Source organism: Trichomycterus rosablanca, chromosome 1, assembly GCF_030014385.1.
Source record: "Trichomycterus rosablanca isolate fTriRos1 chromosome 1, fTriRos1.hap1, whole genome shotgun sequence".
Taxonomy (NCBI): Eukaryota; Metazoa; Chordata; class Actinopteri; order Siluriformes; family Trichomycteridae; genus Trichomycterus; species Trichomycterus rosablanca.
Genome location: NC_085988.1, coordinates 45,570,028 through 45,593,142, shown reverse-complemented (window position 1 = coordinate 45,593,142; position 23,115 = coordinate 45,570,028). Strand labels below are relative to the sequence as shown.

General features: G+C 37.3%; 2 protein-coding genes across 3 annotated transcripts in view; both read right to left on the bottom strand.

Moving 5' to 3' along the window:
• Nucleotides 1-152: 152 nt before the first annotated feature.
• On the bottom strand, nt 153-11,006 carry parvg (parvin, gamma). The gene is made up of 12 exons (XM_063004047.1): nt 10,952-11,006; nt 10,706-10,770; nt 6,238-6,340; nt 5,987-6,136; nt 5,756-5,871; nt 4,387-4,442; nt 4,262-4,281; nt 4,087-4,145; nt 3,408-3,476; nt 1,821-1,922; nt 431-503; nt 153-299 (listed from the first exon to the last, which is right to left on the bottom strand). The coding sequence occupies exons 1-12, from the start codon at nt 11,004-11,006 to the stop codon at nt 226-228; spliced, it is 942 nt and encodes a 313-aa protein (XP_062860117.1). The 3' UTR covers nt 153-225.
• A 7,665-nt stretch (nt 11,007-18,671) lies between these two features.
• The window catches only part of parvb (parvin, beta), a 29,340-nt gene continuing 24,896 nt past the window's right edge, over nt 18,672-23,115 (bottom strand). For both annotated transcript variants that reach the window (XM_063003575.1, XM_063003577.1), the window contains exons 10-13: nt 22,938-23,006; nt 22,684-22,785; nt 22,491-22,563; nt 18,672-19,042 (exon numbers count right to left, since the gene is read on the bottom strand). In XM_063003575.1, the coding sequence (XP_062859645.1) occupies nt 18,966-19,042; nt 22,491-22,563; nt 22,684-22,785; nt 22,938-23,006 (321 nt within the window). In that variant the 3' untranslated portion in view covers nt 18,672-18,965. The remainder of the gene's footprint in view (nt 19,043-22,490; nt 22,564-22,683; nt 22,786-22,937; nt 23,007-23,115) is intronic.

Here is a 23,115-nt window from a genome sequence, read left to right as displayed (position 1 = left end):
TGGGGCAGTAAGTGCAGTCATGACAGTAACCATGCTGTCACCTTCCAAATCCAATCTCTGTGATTGAATTCAGTGACACCGGACAACTGTGTTCGCTTCTGAATTGCTTTTGCAATGTCAAAAGAACATTAAAGACAGCACTGCACTCCAAGTTAATTAAAAGTTTAGCTCATGCTAGACATTCATAGTAATTTATGTTAGAGGTTGCAGACATGGTTACAAGGATTATTTGTTCTTGTGCCTCTTAAACAAGGCATACAGCACTTTCAGTGTGGCAGGGACATCTTGAGAAACTATATCTGTCAAGAGAAGAGAACAAGGCTCTGAATATTAAACACATGAGGCTGAGGTGAAAGAAATATTCATGATTGAGTATTAAACAGTGTCAATGACATTAATTAAAAAATAACATTCTAAAATTCTCTCTTACCTTCAGGGGCAACATTGTCCACTTGTATTTTTCTGTCATTAAGAAGATCTAATGCCAGGGTCACATTGTGAAGCTAGGAGTGAGATACACAGAAAACATAGTCATCTTCCGATGCATTTTTCCCAGCTTTGTTTTTGGTTGAGCATGTTGTAACTGATGCACCACTGCTTTCACATCATCATCACATGAAAATCTTCTTCCCTTTAAAGCTTCTTTGAGTGGCCCAAAGAGGTGGAAATCAGATGGCACTAAATCCGGTCTATAAGATCTCTCTCAGGCACGACTGATTACTACTCCTCCCACCCTCACCGTTTCCAACTTAAATATAAAAGTGCAGAAACTTTTTGAAGATCCATGGTGTGTATATGATAAAATGGACAGTGAGTGTATATATATATATATATATAGCAAAATTTCAACCCCTAAAATTTGGGACACTGATCAAAAATGTTTAAGAATTTCTGGTGTCATTTTGTCTCATTTATATTTGCTCAAATTTGGTGCCATTTTAATGGTATTGTGTCTCAATGAAATAACTTTAAGTTGAACATTTTTATTTCAATGAACAAGCAAATGCACATTGCTTTTAATGTGTATAGCAAAGTCTTACAACTTAGACACTTACAACTTAGACACTTACAACTTAGTCCACATGTGTCAAACTCAAGGCCCAATTCGGCCCGCCAGGTCTTTTTATGTGGCCGTGAGAGGCTAAAAGGCATATGATTGTCTTAAAATACATTGTAAAATCGTACATAAACTACATCTCCCACAATGAATGTTGATTTTGTGACTTGTGAAGTGACCGCATCCTGCCACTAGAATCACATCAGCATCTAACTAAGGTGGGTTTGATCAACTGATGTTGAGGATACAAATATTCACAAAATGTACAAGAGACAATTAAAGCAGAAGGAAGGGAATTTAATCAAAGATTGGAAAGCGAATACAAGTTTGTGCTTCAAGAAGAAAAACTGGTATGTCCTTTGTGTTATGAGGCTGTGTCTGTGGTAAATGAGTACAATATCGATATAGAAATACAATATAAACACGGAACTAAGTGTGCTAAATTTAGCCTCTAAGAAAAACAGCAAATTGTCAAAGAATTAAAGGGCAGACTCCAATTGCAGCAGGATACGTTACAAACAGAAATAACCCTCGGTGAAAATGAGTTTGACACCCCTGACTTAGTCAAGTCATGTTTGCATGCATTGATAAGAGTCAAATGGGTGTGTTGCATCAATAAAATGTTTGTTTAAATGTATGGCTTCTAGTTTAAATGTCTTGTAACTCACAAACTTACTAACATTTAATTATCACTAAAATAAGATTCCCAATTACACACTGAAATTTAATTATTCTTTCAGTGAAACAAAGTTGCAAATATTACCATCTCTGAGGGGGAGCCTGGAGAAATGTAGAACTCGAATAGTGGGATGAAAAATCCTTCCAGCTGACCAATCAGTAAGAGCAGGATCACTCCATCTGCAAACTGATTATACCAGAATCACTTAGCATTTGAAATATAATACTTAAATATTTAATCTATAATTCATATGGCTGAGTGAACCATATTTGTTAGAAATGAAAAAACATGAATAAAACGACACTAAACTAAAATTGCTGCCTAAAAAGTTTGACCATGTAACTTGAATTTTAAAACAGTTTAATACTGAGAAATAAAATGGGGTAAAATATTTAATATGCTGACACCCTATGACTAACAAACCAAACAATCACCCCTGCTTTAAGCACAATAGGCCTGATATACATTGGTAGACCTACACGTAGAAACGGCTTGCTCCGTGATAAGTCGCTAGCATACCAGCACCAAGATTCTGAGCTCCCAGGTTTCAGTCTCGGCTCTACTACCAGTCAGCTGGGTGCTTTCTAGCAGGCATAAGTGGCTAATGCCTGCAGCAGACAAATTGGCTCACAGACTGCTAAATTACCAGATTTAATAGAGGGGTGGGGCTGTGTAAGGATCCTGGTTGCCCATGGCACCTGCACAGCGGTGGAGGAGCGCGGAGGTCGGTGCGTGGCTCTCCACACGCAAAGCTAGCCTCATTCGCAAATCCACTGATGTGTGGGTGTATAAGAAGGGATCAGTAGACTGCGCACACATTGGAGGGAGTTTGTGTTAGTCAAGTCACTCCCTTCTTGGGCACCACCAGGGGTCCCCAGCAGCAGATTGACTAAGCTAAATTGGGAGAAAAATTGGGTAAAATGCAAAATAGAGAAAAAAAAAAAAAGAAATGATTTTTTTTTCAGTCGGGTGTGAATAGCAGTCTAACACACTAGTCCACCTTATTGTCCATTAGTCACCTCAATACCATTTAGAAACAGTTACTGTTTAGTTGAAGTTGGCATGAGCCATCTTCCTCTCTACATGTTAGGATTCTCTATAAGAATTTATTGCAGGTCAATCTAAAGAAAAGAGTGTTACGCTAGGGGTGCCAGAGTGCAGATGGACATTGCATATTTTCTGGGAGAAAAACATAACAGCAAAACATAATAAAACAGGGGACAGTGGTAGTTCAGCAGTTAAGGTACTGGACTAGTAATCTGAGGTTGCCAGTTCAAGCCTTACTGTCGCCAAGTTGCCACTGTAAGCAAGGCCCTCAATTGCTTAAATTGTATTCAGTTATAATTGTAAGTCACTTTGGATAAAAGCGCCTGCCAAATGCCATAAATGTAAAATCCTACAGAAACTGGCAGGATAAATAAAACTAGATTGCTTAGCAGTAATGACAAAAAGCAAGACAACAAAGTTATGGGGTCAAACTATAATTTAACAAGGTTTAATTGTAACAGCTTGGTTGTAAAGCAATAGTTTTATGTCAATGTTCAGCCAAAGCTTCTGGTGGGACCTCTTGGGTATAAACTATATCAGAAAGAAACTCTAGATGCATCTATACCCTACTTACAGTTTCAAACCTCTTTGTGCCTCCGCTAAGATTTACTTGCATTTATTTACCTGTTTTTCAATGTCCAACACCTGCAACCTTAGTGATGACATGTTCTTATTGATGAAGTGCAAAATGGCCTGTGGATAATGGAAATATAAATGTATCACCATCAGTTTATGGTTTAACCATCTGTTTAAGTTTACACTATATGGACAAAAGTATTAGGACATCCTTCTAATTATTGAATTCATGTGTATCAGCCTCAACGATTGTTAACAGGTGTATTAAAATAATTAGATAAAGTAAATTATATGCTTCCAACATTGCAGCAACAGTTAAGGGAATGCTGTTTCCTGTTCTAGCATTACTGTGTTCTTGTGCATAAAGCAAAGTCCATAAAGACATGAAGAAAAGCTTGATTTAAAGAAACTCCAGTGGCCTGCACTGATCAGCTTTGAAATGAACTGGAACATCAATTAAGGCTTTCTTGACCAACATCAGTGCCCAGCTATACAATTTATTTTTGACTAAACATGCACAAATTCTCACAAACATGGCTCAAAAGTCATGTGAGAGTCTTTCTCAGAAGAGTAACTGATGTTATAGCTTAAAAAATGACATAAAGCTCACTTGTTTAATACTATTTTTTAAAAATGTGATTTTTTTTCCTCCCAGCAAGCTCATGGTCAGGTGTCCAAATACTTTTGCCAATATAGTGTATGTAAATGGAATACGATATGATACTACCTTCTTTACTGTGGAAATCTTGTGCTCATCAAGCTTAAGCAGCTCATCTATAGGGTCTTCTTCTAATTCGAGAACAGTAAAACGTAAAAGCCAAAGTGAAAAGGTTATGCTTCAGTGTGTTAGGGCTGCTAATAATTAAATAACCAATGACAATGATGAGAACGTTTACACCTACTTGTAAATCCTGCAGCATCACTGGAAACACAGCAAAAATAATAATCAATTACTACTGCAATTGTACTACTCATTGTAAATCACAAGATTTATTTATAAGGAACAGTTGTAATTGTGCAGTTATACCTTTGTAGCGTAATGTATTCTATTTGCTTCTCAGTTTTAATGCCACTCTTGTTCACCTATGGTTGAAAATCAGTTAGCTGATACGTTGATTGCTAATAATCATAGACCTAATTATGATGGTCCTTATGTAAAGTTAAAACAGAAGTGAACAAAGTAGCCAGACGAAAATTAAAAAACAATTTTAAGCAAAAAAAAAGGAGGATTTGAAATAGTTTAGAAAACAAAATGTTGAATCTAGAAATTGAAAAAGGTGTATTACATAACATTACACAATACACAACTACACATTCATACTCATATCACCCATAAATGCCTCCTTAACTGCTTTTACCACCTTTAGCAGCAATGTCTGAGAAAGGACAAGTTCAATCATTTGATATCATTCTTCCACATTGCTGTGTAGGAGTTTAAATGCACTTTGACTTTGAATCGAAAAAAATTATATAATCTTGAAATTAAAAAAAGACATTTAATACAGTGCCTGACCAGTCAAACATTTCTGTTATTAAATCTAATGGGCCTGTCATTTATCAATAGGCTTGCAGGTTTAGAAATAGCTTGCTCAACACTCAAGTGACACAGTAGTACAAAACACTAGCCCAAATTTCAAGTCATGGATTTTTTACTGGCTATTTACATTTTCGTCATTTAAAGGACACTTTAATCCAAAGCGACTTACAGTATACAGTTTTTAAGCAATTAAGGATTAAGGGCCTTGTTCAAGGGCCCAACCATGGCAACCTGGCAATGGTGGGGTTTGGACCAGCAACCTTATGATTACTAATCCAGTGCCTTAACTGCTATGCTACAACTGCCCTATTTGTGAGGGAGGGACTGCAACAAAGATACTTGCTCTTTGGTCAAGGCGGCGGTATGAGTGGTGGAGAAATACAGAGGGATTAGCATGTTTAGCATTTCTGTTGCTAAATTTGTTAAATTGTTAAATTCATAACTTGTGCCAGACCAAAAATACATTTTGTTTATTTTTAGCCACTCAGGACTTGACTCCTGCCTTGCTGTCTAATATATCCCACCCACTAACAGGTGCTGTGATGAAGAGTTAATCAGTGTTATTCACTTTACCTGTCAGTGGTCATAATGTTATGCCTAATCGGTGTGTATGAATATATATATACATTTGGCTGTGTTAGTCTGGCTACAGTTTTTTAAATGTCAAGTTTAGTGACATTATATAGTCTTTTTTAGCTATTCTTTGCTTTTCACCTTTCTTTAATGCAGATGTTAAGGGTATCCCATGCTGCAATTTTCTCTTTAGGCTTCTATTGTTTTTATAAATAGGTTAAGACATTGCAAATTTCTTTTCCATGTGTACTTTAAAATCCATATTTGTGAAGTTTATTATGCTCACCTCAAGCAGTATGACTTCTACACTGACATTACTGGGAAGACCAAGTTCAGGCTGATAACATCTCACAATGGCCACCAGCAGATGAAGAGTCGCCAGCAGGTCACGACTGTGGATGACTGTCCAGCAGAGAAGACACAGTTTTAATAACACAGTATTCCATCAATTCTATACTAGTATTTGGATGTGTATAACTCAAACCTAAAAAGTGCCAGAAAACAAATAATTACTCACGTTTGGCATTCCATTTAGCTGTACTGTTTGACTGAGCATTAAGCTCTAGGTTCTGGTTGAGGACCTGCAGAATGGCTTCCAGCTTGGATATCTGGGCTGCACTGTTTACTGCAATTTCCTCTACCCCTAGCTGCACTCCTCCTAACTTTCCTGAGGTCAAAGTGGTACAGTGAAAACTGGCATTTTACATAGAGAGATGTTTTGATTCCAACTACAGAAAATTTTTTCTAACTGAGTAGGTGATGTCTTACTGAGTAGGTGATGAAGCACAATTCCATCATAAATGTCTTCCTCCAGTGTCTGGACCACAATGTGCTCTTCCTTTAAAGTGTCATTTATCCATTCCACCAGCACCTGCCATTTAGAAAGTAATTTACTGTGTTTACTTTGTTACATTTATTTATAAATTTATAACCAAATATATAAGTGCAAACTAGTCTCAGATTACACTTATCATCTAATATTTATCATTTGTACAGTGTTAATTTCATTGACGAATGATTTTCGTCATAGTTTTCGTCAACGAACCTTTTTTTCATGACAAAAACGAGACGATGACTAAATAAAAACTACAAAAAAAGATAAAAACTATGACGAAATTAATCGACACTTTCGTCAACGAATAAAAACGAGACAAAAATGTTTGGCAGGGGCGACATCCAATCAGAACTGATTTAGTTTTGTGGAAGGTAGGGACAAGTTAGAAAGAGATCCAATCAGAACTACTTTAGTGTATGTGGAGGGGCAGGACAAGCCGGGTAGCCATCCAATCAGTACTAATCTTTTGCAGTACCGCGGCAGAGCCGTAGATAGAGATAGCTCTGTACCGCGGTAAGAGCACACTCGCACAAGTTTGATCTAAACCCGGGAAGACCAGACTAGCCTGTGAACTTTCTTTACTCATGGAACTAGGTTAACTCCACAATGTCAACAGGGAGAAAGAGGAGAGCCGATATATGGACACATTTCTCATTTGACGTCGTGAAAAACAAGACGATGTGTAAACCATGTGGGGCGATCTAGGGTAAAAACACAACAAATCTGAAACATCTGGCACTGCTGGCAGTATAATGGAAACATAATGTCACAGCTGCTTTTACGGTACCCAGTTTTATAAAGAATGTAATATGCAATTTGTTATGAACAATACATATATTTTTCAGGCAGAGCAAGCCTACTGGTCATTAATATTTTGTTATTGTTATGCTCAATAAGCAAGGTCAGTTAAATAAAGATGTTTGAAATAAGTTAAATCTGGTTTTGTGTGTATTGCACATTCAAACATTAATAATATTCCATAACTGGTTAAAAATGTTTCATTTTGTGTAAGTGTATATAATGACTTAAATAATTTAAGGGAAGTGATAAAAAAGCTTTTACATTTTACACCCTTTATATGTATTTTAGGGCGGCACGGTGGCTAAGTGGGTTGCGCTGTCGCCTCACAGCAAGAAGGTCCTGGGTTCGAACCCCAGGTGGGGCGGTCCGGGTCCTTTCTGTGTGGAGTTTGCGTGTTCTCCCCGTGTCTGCGTGAGTTTCCTCCGGGTGCTCCGGTTTCCTCCCACAGTCCAAAGACGTGCAAGTGAGGTGAATTGAAGATACTAAATTTGTCCATGACTGTGTTCGATATAATCTTGTGTAATGAGTAACTACCGTTCCTGTCATGAATGTTCCAATGTGTAAAAACATGACGTTAAAATCCTAATAAACAAACAAATATGTATTTTAGTCGACTGAATCGACTGTAGATTTGGTCGACTATATTCTTATGATAATTAGTCGACTAAAACTAGACTAAAACTAAAACAATTCAGATGACTAAATTATGACTAAAACTAAATTACATTTTAGTCAAAAGACTATGACTAAAACTAAATCAAAATTTGCTGTCAAAATTAACACTGGTACACAGTGTTGTTGCCAGATGCCAATAAAAATGTGAGTGAAGCAAGCCAAGCATAAAGCCCACAAAATACTACTCTAACTCAGAAAGCTTTGCACCGTTTGTCACCAAACTTCAAAGCAGAGGCATACCGTGGGCGGTTTGTAGCCTATGGCAAAAAATATGGTGTAACTGCAGTGCTAGGTAAGGCTCTAACATGCAAGATGATGTTATGCAAAGAAAGATTGTGCGACTGACATAGAATTTGGCATAGTGCTTCTGTGTCCTATCCTCCTTCAGAAATGGTCTTATACTCACATTTTGGGCAAAATCCAGTACTTAGACCTAGGAAATCACTGCTTTTTATTATTGCTATTTATTATTATTATTATTATTATTATTACTATTATTATCACTGTCTGTATTAGTATTGTCTGTAAAATATAAGTTATATTTTACTCTAAGAATAGATATGTGTGTGTTTTTGTATATTTAACAAGAATAATGAAACCGATTTTTTGAGAGTATACTGAGAGTACAACTCTGTATAATTCAGGAGCTTTAAAAAAAGTGTTATTTACTATTAAAGCCATAAAACAAAAAAATGTTTCTTCATTACATTGTCATTTTAGTTTCTTTCTTAAAGTGGCAAAACTAATTCCCCCAAAAAAAGTCCAGTCCTCTTGGCTTGTCCACTAGCTGGTTTCCTAGTATCCACTAGCTGGTTTCCTAGTATCCTATCAGCTACCAAAATAGCAATAATGTGTATGGAATGTGATTAATATGGCATAAATCGTGTCATGCTACAGTCATTATATGGCCATTTGCGGACACAACAAACACAACAACGTAAATACATTACAGGTTAATTGACTTGTAATGTATTTACATTGTTGTGTTTGTTGAAGCAGCTTCTAATGTTTTGTCTGCTATAGTTGTTTGTGCATTACATCATGCAATATTGAGTTTAAAATCTTCAAGTTTAATCATATAGATGCTAATTAATGTATTTACTAATTTTCTCTTTTTATATTTCATATTATTAATTCATATAAACACTTTAGTTTTAAAAGTCATGTTGCTTCCAGGATAGTTGGACAGAATTGATATTTGTCATAATATATCAACTGAATTGCAGGATACTTAACCAAGGTAGAACAATACTGTGACTAAAAAGCCACAAACAAAAAGGAGAAAGAAGATCAAAAATCGAAAAGCAAATTTCAAGCCCTAAAACATGGAGGCAATAGAACAGATAGACATGCGCATTAGTCAAAGTATGAGGATCACACTCCATGCAAAAAAAAGATTATGCTCTCCACAAAGGAACATAGGCCTACACTGTCCCCAGTGAACATAAAAAACTCAGGTGGCTATATACTGGGACATAGGATAAATACTCAGTTCACCAATGTGTGATAACCCACATTCTTGGAAAAAGCATTAAAAAAAGGAACTCAGTAAAAGCTGAGGGTGGCTATAAAAGGAGCCGAGCAGCCACTCCACCAGCTGATGCAGCCAGTGGATCCATATGTGGGGCTCTGTTCAGAAAAGGTGCAATAATGCCACATCTTTTGAGGCAGCTTGTTTATCCAGGACAGTTATACCAGGCAAGAGGCACTACAGCACTGTCTGAGTTTCTTGAAAAGCAGATCGGCCTTTTATAGAGTGCAGGTGTCTGGAAAGTGCAAACACCATGCAACATGTGGCAAGAAGGCCAATGAAGCTGTCATTTAAAAAAGCTCTCTCAGCTGCAACAGGGATGAAGTGCATGACTGTATAAAAGAAAGATCCTCCATAGGATTAGTCTTTGGAGTGACTGATGGTATTGGGGTGTATCAGTGCTCCCTATATGGGTGACTTGCATAGGTGTGATGGTAACATTGATGTAAAGGCATATGTTGCAATTTAAGAAAGACTTTATCTTTATCTCAGATGTTAATGGTTATTTCAGCAAGACAATTCCAGGCCTTTTTGCTCATACTTTATAGAGTGTGTGTGCCGGTCTGAAACACATTAAGAGAAGAATTTGACAACAGCGACCACAGACTGTCGAGCAGCTAAAAAATAGGCAAAAATTCTACTTGGATGAGTGTAATAATTAGTATCCCCCGTCTCCATGAAAATAAAAAAGTTAAATTATTAGGAAATGTTGAAAAGATAAAACACCATGGTAAAAATTCTCCTGTTCTAGTTTTTTTTAGCGTGTTGCAGTCATCAAATTCAGTTTATATTTACATAATACAATTTAGTTGGTCAAACAGTGGAAACATTTTCTTTATACTTTTGGGCCTTGCTCAAGGGCTCAACAGCAGCAACCCGGCAGTGGTGGGGCTTGAACCAGCAACCTTTTGATCACTAGTCCAGTACCTTAACCACTAGGTTATGACTTGCCCTATATGCCCTATATTCCCTGAAATATAGTAGTAATACATTGTAAAAGTCTGTAATGAAAGAGTGCAGTGTGTAAAAAACATTTTTAGTAGTTAATTGTTAATTAATATATTTTACTGCGTGACTGTTCAACTTCAGGTTACAGTAGGGTTTCTGGCTACCCTACTCACCTCTGCAAGTTTAGAAAGTAATACAGTATGTAACAGTATCAGACCAAAACATACACTATATGCTTGCCTTGCTGGGACAGAAAAAGTACCTTGTCCAAATTGTTTTTATAAAGTAAGAAGCATAAAATCTGTTCTTTTATTGTCTACATATGTTAGCAGTAGGTATGACCAAACCACCAGGACACAATAATGAGTAGGGGTCTCCCATGCATTTGGACATACAGTATAATGCGTATGGTAGCAAAACAGTAAAGAGCAGATAGGATATCTCACCTCTTTAAGCTTGGCTAGTTTGGGATCATTTAAAGATGCAGGCTGGATGATCTTTCGTCTTTCTCCTGGATAAGGAAATGAATCACATTTAACATTTGAAACTCACACAAGTAGCCTTTTCCTCCTTTACTTTCTGATGTTATAGAGGGTGCTGAGCCAAAGCCAACTCTCTGATGTTCATGTACAGTACATCGATAAAAAATGAACTGACTGAAAGAAAAATCCATCACACTAAAACACACATACCTTGGAAAGATGCTGATGTCTCGCTGTCTTGCGCAGATTTCACCATTTCATCCATGTTATGTACTGTGATTAGTGCACAATTGAATATTGATTGCTCTGTAGGCAGTCAGTATACACACACACACATATAAATATCAAAATTTAGTTTTAATTTCATTTGAGAAAGAAAACTCCTTTATCAAAAAATGATTATTTTTAACAAAACCCCTACAAAGTCTTAGGAACTTTCAAGCAGTAATCCATGACTTGCATTTTCACTGAAAACAGAAATGTATGACCTTCTTAACTTAGGGCTGTAAAAAAGCTAACTGGAACTGTTTTTGCCTGGATGAGGATTCAGCTTTGTTTTGCCAAAAAAATACTGTTGAAAAGTTACAAAAAACAGCATCTTGGGACCCTCAGGTGGCACAGCAGTAAAACACACTTGCACACCAGAGCTGACATCTTAAACTCGTAAGTTCAAGTCTCAGTTCTGCTACCAGTAGGCTGGGCGCTTACATGAACAATAATTGGCTCTTTCGAAGAGGATTCCTGATGACTGATTCAATTACTGATGCAATTATGACCTCTGCTGGCTGATCGATAGTGCCTGCACAAAGATGAGGGATAATGCGATCGGGGTGTGACTCTCTGTGTGCGAATCTGATCTACAGTACATATGAACTCGCCTCATGCAGGTAAAAAGATGCAGTCGGCTACTGCACATGTGTCGAAGTGGGCTTTTGTGATTCACGGCTCTCCTCGGTCAGGAGTGTAAGTCAGCATAAGTAAAGAGGAAGCATAATGCAATCGGGTAATTGAATATGACTATATTGGGAAGAGAAAAAAAAACAGCATCTTGGAATCACCAAGTCTTTAAAACTACAATTAGACACCACCTCTATCTACCTTCAAAAGAAGGTATTACAAAGTATTAAATGCAGATGTGGTTATTTCTTTTTCTTCAATTAAAGGCTGGATTTTTTCTTTTTTTTTTATTAAGCTAATTCACTAAAAGGTTACTTCATTTATTTTTTTTATTAAATGTATGTTTTACCACCACTTTATCCTGTTTAGGGTTGCGGTGGGTCTGATTTATTGGGCAAAAGGTGGTAAACACCCCGGATAGGTCACCAGTCCATCACAGGGCAGACACACACATTACGATTAACACACACTCACAATTGGGTTAGTTTTTAGTAGCTTTAATTGGCCTAAACGCATGTGTTTGGACTCGTGAGAGGAACCTGGAGCACCAAGAGGAAAGCCATGAGGACACAGATAAAACATGCAAACTTCACACAGAAAGGACCCTGGCTGTCCACCCAGGGATTTGAACCCAGGACCTTCTTGCTTTAAAATGTTAATTCACAATGCCATCCCACTTACGTTATTCATCTTTCCAGGGCACTAACTCTGTGGTCATGGTCAAAATGAGGGATACTGTTCAATTGACCCTTGTTTCTACACTCACTGTGCATTTTATCAGCTCCACTTACCAAATAGAAGCACTTTGTAGTTCCCTAATTACTTACTGTAGTCCATCTGTTTCTCCGCATGTTTTTTTTTACCCTGCTTTCACCCTGTTCTTCACTGGTCAGGACCACCACAGAGCAGGTGTTATTTAGGTGGGGGATCATTCTCAGCTCTGCAGTGACAATGACATGGTTGTGGTGTGTTAGTGTGTGTTGTGCTGGTATGAGTGGACACAGCAGTGCTGCTGGAGTTTTTAAATACCATGTCCACTCACTGTCCACTTTATTAGACACTCCTACCTAGTTGGTTCACCTTGTAAATGTAAAGTCAGAGACGATCGCTCATCTACTGCTGCTGTTTGAGTTGGTCATCTTCTAGACCTTCCTCAGCGGTCACAGAACGCTGCCCACAGGGCACTGTTGGCTGGATACTTTTGGTTGGTGGACTATTCTCAGTCCAGCAGTGACGGTGAGGTGTTTAAAAACTCTGTCAGTGCTGCTGTGTCTTATCCACTTATACCAGCACAACACACACTAACACACCACCACCATGTCAGTGTCACTGAAGTGCTGAGAATGATCCAGTAATTGTAGAACTACAAAGTGCCCCTAATGGTAGGTGAAGCTGATAAAGTGGACAGTGAGTGTAGAAACAAGGAAGTGGTTTTATTGTTATGACTGATCGGTGTATATATTTATTATATACCATTTACTGTTCAACAACTTCAAAACACACAAGTATTAAAAGCATAATAACTTAGGGCTTTAGCATTATTAAAACACTGATTTGTTTATATTTATAGTTTGTATGTTTGTGTGTCATACATTATATTTTCCAAAAAAGAAAAGATTTTTCTTATAATTTGTTTATGACAAATAAGCTTGCTTGTGGAGAATATTTTTCTAAAATACTCCTCGTGCATGAAAATTTGCAGAAAGAAGTACTTTTGTTGTTTCTCTACTTTATATTTTGCTATAACATGCACTGGCACAAAACTGACTTGACACAATAAAAGCATGATCCTCCCTGAAACAGAGATAAAGATGTTTACTTGTGTCTTTGTGTGTTGATGCTATTAGGCCTGTTTGCCCCAAGGTGACACAAGCTTTGACTCCATATTTCAAAAAAGGTCTAAATAAACAGGCCTACCTTTAGCAGAGCGTCAACAGCAATCAGATTTTATCCTTGATCTCAGACCTGAGTCGGCCCCTATGCGTGACTTTGCAAGCCAATACTAAATCAAGTCCAAATTTCCACACAGCACTGTCACAGTTCCATCAAGAAACAGTATAAAGTACAAAAAGATATCAGCCTAACAGAATGAAAAAAGATTCATATTCAGTGAAAAAACGCTTTTGCTAAGGAAGTGACAGTAAAGAAGTAATGCTTCCTCTTTCAGTTGTGTGGTCTTGAGTAAGAGCGGAAGCAAAAAAATTGCTGCTGTGTTGCTCTAGGTACAGCTGTAATGTCACGTAATAGTTACAAAATGAACATACAAGTGTGTATTCCATTTAGTATGGAGCTGACATACACATATAGTTTAATTTGGAAGGAATGGAAACTACAACCCCAAATAAGAAAAAGTTGGGACAGTATGGAAAATGCAAATAAAATAAAAATGCAGTGTTCCTTACATTTACTTTGACTTTTATTTGATTGCAGTTTGAACCCAAGATGTTTCATGTTTTGTCTGCTCAACTTCATGTTATGTGTTAATATACCTCATTCCTGCATTTCAGGCCTGCAAAACATCCCAAAAAAAGTTGGGACGGGAGCAATTTAAGGCTAGTAATGAGGTGACAAAACTAAATAATGATGTGATTCCAAACAGGTGATGTCAACAGGTGATTGTAATCATGGTTTGGTACAAAAGCAGCATCCAGGAAAGGCTGAGTGTTTGATGAGCAAAGATGACCAGATGATCTCCAGTTTGTCAACAAATGCATGACAAAATTATTGAAATGTTTAAAAACAATGTACCTCAAAGAAAGATTGGAAGGTATTTGCATATTTCTCCCTCTACAGTGCATAATATCATTAAACAATTCAAGGAATCGGGAGGAATTTCTGTGCGTAAGGCCAAGGGCACAAGCTTAAGCTGAACACCCTTTATCTTCGATCCCTCAGACGGCACTGCATCAAGAACCACCACTCAACAATAGCTGATACAACCACATGGGCAAGAGATTACTTTGGCAAACCTTTGTCAAGCACTACAATACAGAGTTACATGCACAAATGCCACTTAAAACTTTACTGTGCAAAAAAGAAGCCCTATGTTAACCATGTCCAGAAGCGGCGTCGACTTCTCGGGGCTCTGAGGCATCTAGGATGGACCATCACACAGTGGAAACGTGTATTGTGGTCAGATGAATTAGCATTCCAGGTCTTTTTTGAAAAAATGGATGCCATGTGCTTCGGACCAAAGACGAAAAAGGACCATCCAGACTGTTATCAGCAACAAGTCCAAAAGCCTGTCTGTCATGGTATGGGGTTGTGTCAGTGCCCTTGGCAAAGGTCATTTACACTTCTGTGATGGCAGCATTAATGCAGAAAAGTACATTGAGATGTTAGAGCAACATATGCTGCCTTCAAGACGTCATCTTTTCCAGGGACGTTCATGCATTTTTCAACAAGACAATGCAAAACCACATGCTGCACACATTACAAAGGCATGGCTGCGAAAGAAGAGGGTACGGGTACTGGACTGGCCTGCCTGCAGTCCTGACCTGTCCCCAATAGAGAATGTGTGGAGAATTTTGAAACGAAAAATGTGACAAAGATGACCGCATACTGTTGCACATCTTAAAACGTGTTTGCAGGAAGAATGAGACAAAATAAAAGCTGAAACACTAAATCACTTGGTATCCTCAGTGCCACAACGTTTTTTAAGTGTGGTGAAAAGGAACGGCAACATTACAAAGTGGTAAATGCTTTACTGTCCCAAATTTTTTGGAATGTGTTGCAGGTCTGAAATGCAGGAATGGATGTTTATTAATAAATGAAATGAAGTTGTGCAGATAAAACATGAAATATCTCAGGTTCAAGTCTGCAATCAAATAAAAGTCAAAGTAAATGTAAGAAACTCTGTGTTTTTTTATTATTTAAATTTTTCATGCTGTCCCAACTTTTTCTGATTTGGGGGTTGTATAATGCAGATTGACAATTCAAAGTTTAATAAAGAATGAACTAAAATGACATAGAAAGGTAAGTACATTAGAAAGGCTCTTTTTCATTCCCTGTGTAAGCAGCAGTAATTTGGGCAGGGAGGTTGCTATGGTAATCTGGCAAACAGACAAATCCAGATTAATTCAGAAATAAACGAGTTTAGAAGCATCACATTAAAATAGAAAAAGCAAGGGCCTAATTCCAGACTTCCGAATACGTCGGTTCTCAGCCTGCAGCATGTGGGCATTTGATTACCATAGTCAAATTGTTCCTTTATATAAATGCACTAATTGGCTACTGTTGCAGGTCATCTAAGGTTTTGAATCACTGTGCTAATACAATTACATTTAAGCAGAGCAGGGCTTTTGCTTAGGTTTCTAACTGAGCCAGAATTTTAAACCTCAGTTTAGTATTCAAGAACAACTTTTTTATTATTAATTATCCACAACATAATGAAGTGTCTTAATAAGTTAATGTTAAGCCATTCCACTAAAAGCAGGTGAACAGGTAAGGGAATCATGATTTGGTATAAAAAGAGAATCCATCAAGGATTAGTCTTTACAAACAATGATACTGATGTAAAAATTATAAAGAATTTTTTTTCACTCATTAAGTTTGCATAATATTAGGATCTGTCAGTGTTCCCATAAATTCCTGTCATGGCAGGAATGTTTTAGAGTGGCAGGACCCCCACCCCCCCAATTTTTATTTCATGGCTACGGTCTTGCATTTAACCAATAAAAACTTAATATAAAGCAAAATTTAGCTTTGCAAAGGAGCATATTAAAGAGCTGCGAGATTAATATTATTGTTCACAAAATAGGTCTATTCAGAATCTAAACAAAATAGTATCGCTGTTAACAAAGGCTGTAAATGCAAGGATTTACGTAACTTGTTCATTGTATTAATTATTACAGTGGTACCCTGTAACTTAACGTCCGCTAAACTCAAAATCTTTGAAACTCCACGCCCTTCGTCAAGAAGTTTGCACCCCTAAGCTCAACGTTTCCTTTAATCTCAATGTGTTCAGTTTGTTTTTTAAAAATGTATTTATTTAATTTTAAATTAACAATGAACAGCACTCGGCTTGAGCGGTGCTATAAAACGTCATCAAAGTGTGAATATGAGACTAATCGGCATTTATGTGGAATAACCATCAAATTCACTCTGAAAGCTCCACATGTATCTGTGTTTAGCTGGATTTTTCTCCTGTTTCACTTTTAAACTTGTGTTATAGCTTGGGGTTCTGAGAAATTGTAAGAATCAGCTTTTTATTTCAGTGTTTTTAATATTATATTTGTATATTTGTTATTTTCAGTGTATAAGTGTCAAAAACAACCCCTTTATTTTACATTAGCCTAAAATATATGCAGGTTCACGGGAATTAACAGGTTTTTTCATACACCCTAATGGGAAAAAATACCTTGAAACTCAACGCCTTTTAAACTCAACGGCAGTCCCACAACCAATTGACATTGTTTCAAGGTACCACTGTATATACAATAAAGGTTTTGGTTTTAGATTATAAAAGTGTTTTTGGTTACGCATGATCATCCACAGGCATACATGTTTTGCTATATTTTAACATTTGCACTTAACATTATTTTAACATAACGTTTACTTCTTGAACTAAACTTCTTGCAACGGCCTAGTAACGATTTTTGTATAATTCAGAGGTCAAGTTTCCTTTCTTTTTTATTTTTTGAAACAGCTTGTACATACTCTTTTCTTTAATGATCTTCTGCTGGTTGTTTTTAATAAGCCAACTGTGAATAAAACATTTCAAATAGAACATTAGCGTAATAATTTAAGTTACCTTGATGCTTTTGGAGACGTTGGCACATATCTCTGCTTGGATCTTTAACCATGTCAAACAAGCTAAACTTTTTTAATGCAGTGCACATATTTTCAATAGGGTTAAGGTCAAGACTATTGGAATGCAATTCCAAAAGCCAACTTTTGTCTTTATATGGTCACTCTAAAATGTCTTAACATGTGTTTTGGGTTATTGTCCCCCTGAAATATCCAACTGCATCAAAGATTCAAGGTTTTTTAAGTACAGTGGTACCTTGTAACTCAACGTCCCCCAAACTCGAAATCTTTGAAATTTGTACTCTTAAACTTGACGTTTCCTTTAAACTCGGCGTGTGTGTGACTGTACTTTGTTCAGCGGTCGTCTTGAGCGGTGCGGTAAAACGTCAAAATATTTATATCAAACAAACCAGCAGAATCTCACAATCACATTTATGCTATGATAATGATTTGCTATCATTGCAAAATGAAAGCACATGGTAAACAGCAGCACCGTGACCCAGCATAAAATCATTACCGCTGCTTACCTGAGCCTCTCTTCTTCAAATTAAGACCAGATCTATATCCGTGTGTTGTTCCATTAGAGATATAATCCACTTGTTTTTCTTCTTGGCAGCCGTCTTGTATGTTTCCAGAACATTTCCAGAATAATTCCAGAATATATAAATCCATATCCAACTGTGTTTGTCTAACTAACAAAAACCGAACTAATCTACTGAGCAAAACGAATGAATCTTTACCATAGACAAGAGCACAGCTCCCTGATTAGATTCCAATAAATAATTCATTTAAAAAGAGTCGTTTCTGAGTGATTCAGTGTACTCAGTGATTTGCTTTTTCACTGAATGAGGTGAAGAACTGTAGGAGGGATAAATTTCATGTGTATGGACAGAGTCTGACAGAGCTTTAGAGCCAAAAAGGCACAAATGTGTTGATTAATGACACTATTAAGTACAAATAATTAATCTTACATATTTGTTCTGCAATATACTGCAAATACTTCAATAAAGAAGTAATGTTAAAGTGCAAGTTTTATTGTATTTTTATATGGATTTTAAACTTTATGGTTTTTCAATTGTATTTTGTATTGTTTTTCATACTATATTTGTGGTATTTTCAGTGGATACATGTCATAACAACTCCATTATTATACATTAGCCTAAAATGTATGCAGTTCCACTGGACCATGGAGCACATTAACTGGTTTCCCATACATCCTTATGGGAAAAAAATACCTTGAAACTCAATGCATATCGCATTCAAATATCAAGTCTTAAAGGCATCATTCAATATATTACAAACATTTATTTTAATTAATAAGTTAATCAAAATAATCCACAGTGCAAACAGGTCATAAAACAATCAGCACCATAAGCAACAGTGAGCTTTGTTTATATAAATTATGCATAATACTTGTGGTTCTATACTTGGGGTACTTGCTCTGACATCACAGCAGCATCTGATCCGTAGAGCATTAAAGCGACAGGCAACTCAAAAGGCTGCATTCTTAAACTGAAGTGTACAGTAAGCACCAGTGAGGCACAGGGTAAGACTCTCCTGCTGAGAAAACTCTCCTCCATCACTCTGCACTTTTGTAGTTCGTAAAGAGGTTATAGAGGACTCGTAGAGTAGCCTTCAGGTTCAGATTCACCACATCTACAACAAAAAAACAAAAACAAATCTTAACAAAGTTACATTGCTAAATAAGAAAAATAGTTCTAGTCCACAAATGTTCACACAAGCCAAACAAGCCCTGTAAAAGCAGATCAGAATAGTGTCTGCTGTCCCACATTATCATCCTCATGTATAATTGTTCTATAAATCAACAAAATATCTCTCTCACACCTAATAACTAATACTGGAATAAGGGTGAGTACAAACCCTGTTTCTGGAAAAGGATATTTTGTGAAATGGGAAAGAAAAACGAATCTTTGACCACTAACCAAACTTTCAGTATTTTTAGTATAAACAGCATACATCAGGCATAACATTATGACCACCTCCTTGTTTCTACACTCACTGTTCATTTTATCAGCTCCACTTACCATATAGAAGCACTTTGTAGTCCTACAATTACTAACTGTAGTCCATCTGTTTCTCTTCATGCTTTTTTAGCCTGCTTTCACCCTGTTCTGCAATGGTCAGGACCCCCACAGGACCACCACAGAGTAGGTATTATTTAGGTGGTGGGTCATTCTCAGCACTGCAGTGACACTGACATGGTGGTGGTGTGTTAGTGTGTGTTGTGCTGCTATGAGACACAGCAATGCTGATGAAGTTTTTAAACACCTCACTGTCACTGCTGGACTGAGAATAGTCCACCAACCAAAAATATCCAGCCAACAGTGCCCCGTGAGCGGTGTCCTGTGACCACTGATGAAGGTCTAGAAGATGACCAACTCAAACAGCAGCAATGGATGAGCGATCGTCTCTGACTTTCATCTACAAGGTGGACCAACTAGGTAGGCGTGTCTTATAGACAGTGAGTGGACACAGTATTTAAAAACTTCAGCAGCGCTGCTGTGTCTGATCCACTCATACCAGCACAACACACACTAACACACCACCACCATGTCATGACCATGTTACTGCAGTGCTGAGAATAATCCACCATATAAATAATACCTGCTCTCTGGTATGAGTGGATCTGTGGGGTCCTGACCATTGAAGAATACGGTGAAAACAGGCTAAAAAGGTTTGTAAAGAAACAGATGGACTACAGTCAGTAATTGTAGAACTACAAAGTGCTTCTATATGGTAAGTGGAGCTGATAAAATAGACAGTGAGTGTAGAAACAAGGAGGTGGTTTTAATGTTATGGCTGATCTGTGTATTTTCAGTATTTACAGTATTTTCATTATAAAACATATAATCAGCAAAACAATTTGAGTGAAGAGTTAAATCTTCAAACATATGCATATATTTTAGAATGTCCTAGTAATTGTTGCAGCCATATGTACAATTGTTAAACAGCTAAAAGTTTATCAATTTAGACAAACTTATAAAGACTAGATAAATTCAACATGTTCATCCACAAGTCATCTAAGCATGTGCTTTAATAAAAAGGAGACCAATTGGGCCAGTGAGATCCTTTGTTTGTATCTTACATAGGGAGAAATCAACCACTAAGAATTAGTTTGGTGGCATGAACCAGGGGAATGCAAGGTTCAAGAGTAAAATTAATATTTTTATATGGTAAATATAAATGAGTTCTTTTGGCACAGAGACCATGATGCCATTGATCAAATCTTTTGAGGGGAAATAAATAAGCCATACCATCAGTAAAATAGGGTTTAATTTGGAACAAATGTCTTTTGCTGAGTGCTGTAGAAATGTTACAATGTTACTATATTACAGCACGTTAAACAAACTTGTTTTTAAACATGTATCTTGGTAAGTCTAAACATTGTTGGTATAAAGTAGGTAATTCATCTGGACAGAAACTCATTCATTTAGATTACACTGTCTCTTGAGCAGTATAATCTATATTAATGTCTTTGGTGGGTTGTGTGGGCAGTGAATTGCAAAACCTCTGCGCTGGAGGACTGGTGAAGTGTCTCCATCTAGTGAGCAGAAAGGATAACACAAGCGAAGTACAAGGCTTGTAAGTGTTTTTATCTTAAGAGAATAAAGAACTAAAGGATTTTTCAGTCATGTTGCCAGATTCCTGCTTTTACATGCGGTCATATGACTTTTATTCAACATTGGCTTCTGTCCTGTCGCTCTGCCATAAAGGCCAGATGGAGTGTCATTGAGATGATCGTCACTCCAGCAGATTCTTCCATCTCTGCACAGGACTTTAAAAGCTCTAATGCCGCTCAGGTAGCGCAGCGGTAAAAAGACACACTGCAACCAGAGCTGGATTCTGAGTACCTCGTATCGAATCCAGCTCTGCCTTACCGGTTCGAGGCTGAGTGGCTGTATGAGCAATGATTGGCCGGTTGCTCAGTTGGGGGGTAAGACAAAGAACCGGATGTGGGTCTCTCTCTGTCAGAATGCGATTACAACCCCTTCCAGCTGATTAGAGACGCCTGCACAGAGATGAGGAGGAGTGCCCTTAGGGTGTGTCTCTCCGCATGCAACGCTAGGTGGCGCCACACTCATCAATGTGTGGGTGGCAAAAATGCATCCGGCTGTTGCCCATGTTTCGGAGGGGATGTGGGTTAGCTTCGATCTCCTCGGTCAGGGCAGGGTTTGGCATAGACAGAGAGGAAGCACGATGCAAATTGAACAATTGGATGCGCTAAAGGGGGAGAAAAAGGGGGGAAAAAAATAATAAAAAAAAAAGCTCTTAGAGAGCAACCGTTGGGTTCTTTCTTACCTCCCTGACCCAGGCCCTTCTTGCTTAATGCACATGTTGTGCCAAATTTCTTCAATTTCTCAATTATTGGGCCACTGTGGTCCTGGAAATACTCAAAGCTTTAGCTCTTATTTTATATCACTGCCCTGATCTATGCCTTTCCACAATTAGATTGCAGAGAAATTGTTCCTTGGACTTCAGGGCATGGTTTCTGTACTGACAATGCAGTGTTAAATGTAGGCTCTTAGAAACCCAGGTGTGTCCTTTCAAACTATGTCCATGCAGTTCAAATTGTAACAGGTGGACTCCATTTGAGTTTTAGATACATCTCAAGGATGTTTAAAGCAAAAGGGAGGCACCTGACCTAAAAACTTTTGTGAGAGATTTCAATAATTAACCTTTAATTCATCAAAAAACTATGTTTTTACTTCATCATTATGGGAGATTGTACATGGATTATATCCATACACTAAAGTATGTAAAAAGTAAATGACTCTGTAACTAGCAGGGGGATGTACACAAGCCAACACAAACATTTTAAGTGTAATTTTTCCTTAGGCATACAATATATTTAATATTTAAGAATGATTATGTTGCCTCGACAATGACGCTTCACCATGTTCTCTACATTACCCATTACATTTGAATTAGTAAAAACCATTAATCTAATGCATCTTTAAATCACCTAGTATAACTTCCAACAACGTTAAAAATCATTAAAGTGATTTATACTTTAATACTTGTTCTGATTTTGTAACCTAGAATCATAACCTAGTATTCCTTTACACTGACTAGATATCAATACCTTCTGGTCGAGCCTTGGGTTTTTTAAGTCCTCCATCCTGCATTAACTCAAATGCAAATGCTACATTGTGTACCTGAATGACACACAAAAATATATATTTTATAATAACAATATATCCACTTACTCTTTACAATGCAAACATGTTTGTCTATCCAACAAATAGTACCAGTTAAACACATTAGTAGATTCTCACCTTCTGTTCAAAGCTCTCTGGTGTGAGATAAAAGTTGTATAGTGGCACAAAGTAATCCTCCAACAGGCCCATCAGCAACACCAGATACACACCATCTGCAAACTACACACACATCTATGATTCCACACAAAAATACAAACGTAACCACTTACACTGACAGAGACATGCTATTACTGCTGAATTTTATCAAAAGATTTATAGTTCTGAGCATAAAACATGAGCAAGCTTTTTTTCTGAAGGGAGTGCAGTCTCACCTGTGATTCCAGCTCATTGACCTCCAGATTCAGCTTGTTCAGGTGTTTATTAACAAAGGTAATTAGGGACTGAAAAAGAGAATAACCTTATCATATACTATAACCTTGTCATAGTATAAAATGTTAAGTATTGTTTAATACATCACATTCAGTTGCCTTGTCTTGCCACTATTAAATA

Coding starts and splice junctions, on each gene's coding strand:
- parvg (XM_063004047.1), bottom strand. CDS start 11,006: ATGGATGAAATGGTGAAATCTGCGCAAGACAGCGAGACATCAGCATCT. Junction 5,872..5,986: donor AGCTAAATGGAATGCCAAAC/GTGAGTAATTAT, acceptor TCTGCTGGACAG/TCATCCACAGTCGTGACCTG. Junction 4,443..5,755: donor TAGAAGTCATACTGCTTGAG/GTGAGCATAATA, acceptor TTTCAACCATAG/GTGAACAAGAGTGGCATTAA.